Source organism: Geospiza fortis, unplaced genomic scaffold (genome assembly GCF_000277835.1).
Source record: "Geospiza fortis unplaced genomic scaffold, GeoFor_1.0 scaffold213, whole genome shotgun sequence".
NCBI lineage: Eukaryota > Metazoa > Chordata > Aves > Passeriformes > Thraupidae > Geospiza > Geospiza fortis.
Window position 1 is genome coordinate 1,907,877 of NW_005054399.1, and position 3,231 is coordinate 1,911,107.

At 60.2% G+C, this 3,231-nt stretch overlaps 1 protein-coding gene across 1 annotated transcript in view; it reads left to right on the forward strand.

Annotated features, from left to right (window-relative positions):
- Nucleotides 1-3,231, forward strand: part of LOC102041235 (delphilin) — a 33,254-nt gene that overhangs the window by 562 nt on the left and 29,461 nt on the right. The window contains exon 2 of the mRNA XM_031061077.1: nt 2,665-2,819. Within this exon, the coding sequence (XP_030916937.1) occupies nt 2,665-2,819 (155 nt within the window). The remainder of the gene's footprint in view (nt 1-2,664; nt 2,820-3,231) is intronic.

A 3,231-nucleotide genomic window follows, 5' to 3' on the forward strand; every position in this document is an offset into this window, starting at 1 on the left:
GGTGAGGCCGGGCTGTGGGTAAGGGGTCGGGGCGCTGGGCACCCCCCGTGCCCTGCAGGGTTGGAGATTTGCCACCTCCCGCCTTGGCATGCGGATGGGGAATGCTCCCGACTTGGTCATGTGGGGCTGGGGCGCAGATTTGGGGGACAATCACCCGAAAGAGGAGTCTGGTAATTGCCTGGGAGAACAGATGGGTGCTGCAAAGGGCTTGGAGAGTCCCTGGGGATGACCCCAAGTTCTTGTTCCCTTGCTCTACAAGAGCGTGGAGAGAGCCACAGGGCAGATCCTGCTCTGGCGGTCCCTGGACGTCCCTTCAAAGTCTGAGCCTGTCACCCCGCAGACATTTTAGTTCTTATTTTGTTGCAAAAGGGAAAACATCAATGTGATTACATCTTCATTGTGCTCCTGAAAGCTTCCTAGTGGGTATTTTAGCAAACACCTCGCCTTGTGCTAATTATAAATTTGATCACAGTTGTTTTTTTCAATCTTTCTAATTTCCATTTCAAAGTAGCCTTTTAAAATGCTGTTATGAAAATAACCAGGCCGGTAGGGCTTTTTTTTGATCCCAAGTTAATAAAGGAACAAGATACCCATAAAGAGATTTGTGGGTATCAGGCGAATCCCCTCAGTCAGCTTCTCCATTAAAGATTCACGAATACCCTCTGAGGTTTGGATTCATGGGCGTGGGAAACAGATACCTGCTGATTACAGGAGATTAGCGAGGAGGGGCGGTTGTTCCGGGCCGCCTCCGCCTCTGAAGGCACAACCAACCGAGTAAAAGATTCCTGGATGATCACAGGAGAGCAATTCTGCTGTGGTGTTGTGAGCACCCCATCAGCACCTCTGTCCCCTCCCTCCCCAGCCCCAAAAGCAGCCGGGACAGCCCTGAGCAGCAGCGTGGGCCGGAGCAGGAAGGCAGAGCTGCTGGAGCACGGCTCAGCTGGCAGATTCTCTCCAGAGGGAATGCACAGCGCAGTGTTTGGAGTGGCTTCAGTTTCTGTGTGATGCAGCAAACACTAAATCCAGCAGGGTGTTTTACCCCCTCCTTTCCCGGGACCCCAGCTCCGGTCAGTGCCGCTGGTGCTGGGAGCTGCCGGTGCTGCTGCCAGGCTGCAGGGTCAGAGGGTGCTGCTGGTTTGTGTTTCACACTGCACTGCCCGCGGGTCACCTTTTCCCAGCCTCCTTTCTGCGGTGGAGCCCCAGGCTGAACGGCCTGGCAGGCAGACAGTGGTGCCAGCGGCACTGGGGCAGGGCTGTGCCAGTGTGCCACAGCCCGGGGGCACCACCAGGGAGGTGCTCACGGTCCCGGTTCCAGGGCAGTGCCTTCTCTCGTCCCCTGTGTGCTCAGGGACACGCTGGGGACCCCATGAGGGCTGGCAGCACCCCCGTGGTGCTGGAATCCCCATCCCTGGGGTGTCCAAGGAGGGGCTGGACGTGGCACTCAGGGCTCTGGGCTGGGTGAGAAGGTGGGGATCGGGCACAGCTGGGACTCGAGGATCTGGGAGATTCTTCCAGCTGAAACTATTTGTGTTTCTGTGATTCCCACCCACCAAGCCCGGGCAGAAATCTCACAGCAGCCCTTTGGGATCCATCGCACCAGGAGCACCACAGCGTGTCAGTCCTGTGCTGGACATGGGGACCGTGCTGACGAGCCAGCCCAGGGGACACTGCTGCTGTGGCTGCCCCAGATTTGGTAACCTTGAAGTGCTGCTGCTGCCAGGAGCGCCTGCAGTGCCTGCACAGAGCCAGCAGCACCAGGGCGCTCTGCCGGGGTCCTGGGGCCAGTGTCACCCTCCCTGGGGAGGGACAAGTGGGACAACACCTGGGAAAATGGCTCTGAATGGCTCTTCCCCTTCCCCAGGCAGGGCACGCCTGTGGCTCCCTGGCAGCGCCACCACAGGGGTGCACACAGAGCCCTGCACACCCCTCAGTGCCCAGGGAAGGGTCAGGGGCTCTCTCCCCTTCCTGCAGGCAAACCCTGCAGTCAAACCTGCACAAAACATCACCTCGCAGGAAATCCCAGCACTCACAGGTGCAGAGAGATAGTCACAGGGAGTTCCTGCACCCCACTGGAGAGGTCCAGGTGAGGAACCAGCTCCCACTGCCCAGGGACGGGGCAGGGGGTGAATAAGGAGGGTCCCCTGTAGGGTACTTGGCTCGATGCTAATTAGCTAATTTCTCTGCCTGTCCCAGCTGGAGAGGATGGGCCATGGCTGGGAGCTGTCAGTGCTGGTTCCAGGGCTGGCACTCACCGTCATCTTCTGTCTCCCCATTCCCAGCAGCTTCCTGGGGCTAAGGGCAGGATGGGCTGCCCAGAGGGATCAGGGAGTGATGCACAAAGCTTAAATAGCTCCAAAAGCCCATTGCAGCATCCTCTGCCAGGCAGGCTCCAGCCTGATCCCATCCCAGCTGCGACCCAGCAGAGTTTGGGAGTTTGGGGTCACTTGTGGACTGTTTGGACCAGCAATTCCAGGGCTGTGTGTGCGAGCAGAGCAGAGCTGTGCGATGGGCTGACCCCTGAGGTGTCCCTGTGCTCCCTGCGTGGTGCCTCCACCTTGGCTGAGCAGGGAGTGGGACACATTTTCCGTGTGCCAGAGCCCCTGCCCGCGGTCCCACGCCCTCCTGCTCAGCGTCCCTTCCCTCTGTGCCCTGTCCCGCCTGCAGGTGGATGCCGTCCTCGGGGAGCAGCCGGAGCTGAAGGAGAAGCTGTTCGCGGTGCTGAAGCAGTACGCGGCCGAGAGGAGGGTGGAGCGCCTGGCGCACGCCCTGAGCCTGCTGCTCACCCAGGAGTGCCACCAGCCCCTCATCGACAGCATCAGGTACCAGCGGCACCTCCGCGCTGCCCTGGGGCCACCAAACCGCAGATTCCTGTGCCCGCTGCTGCCGGGGAGCCGGGCTGGGGGGGATCCTGCAGGGAAGGGATTGGGGAATCCTGCAGGGAAGGGATTGGGATGGTCCTGCAGGGAAGGGATTGGGATGGTCCTGCAGGGAAGGGATTGGGGAATCCTGCAGGGAAGGGATTGGGATGGTCCCGCAGAGAAAATGCCAACCAGCTTTCCAAGGGACAGCTGAGCCCAGCTTGGTGGCACCTTAGCCCAGCACAGGGTGTGTGGGGAGCGTGCAGCCGCCGCCTCTGCCTGCAGCAGGGGATGTGGCTCCCGTTCTGGGCTGTGATGTGGAAGGGAGATGGGATTAGCTGCAGAGCCACTGGAGAGTCTCCACCAGCCCGGG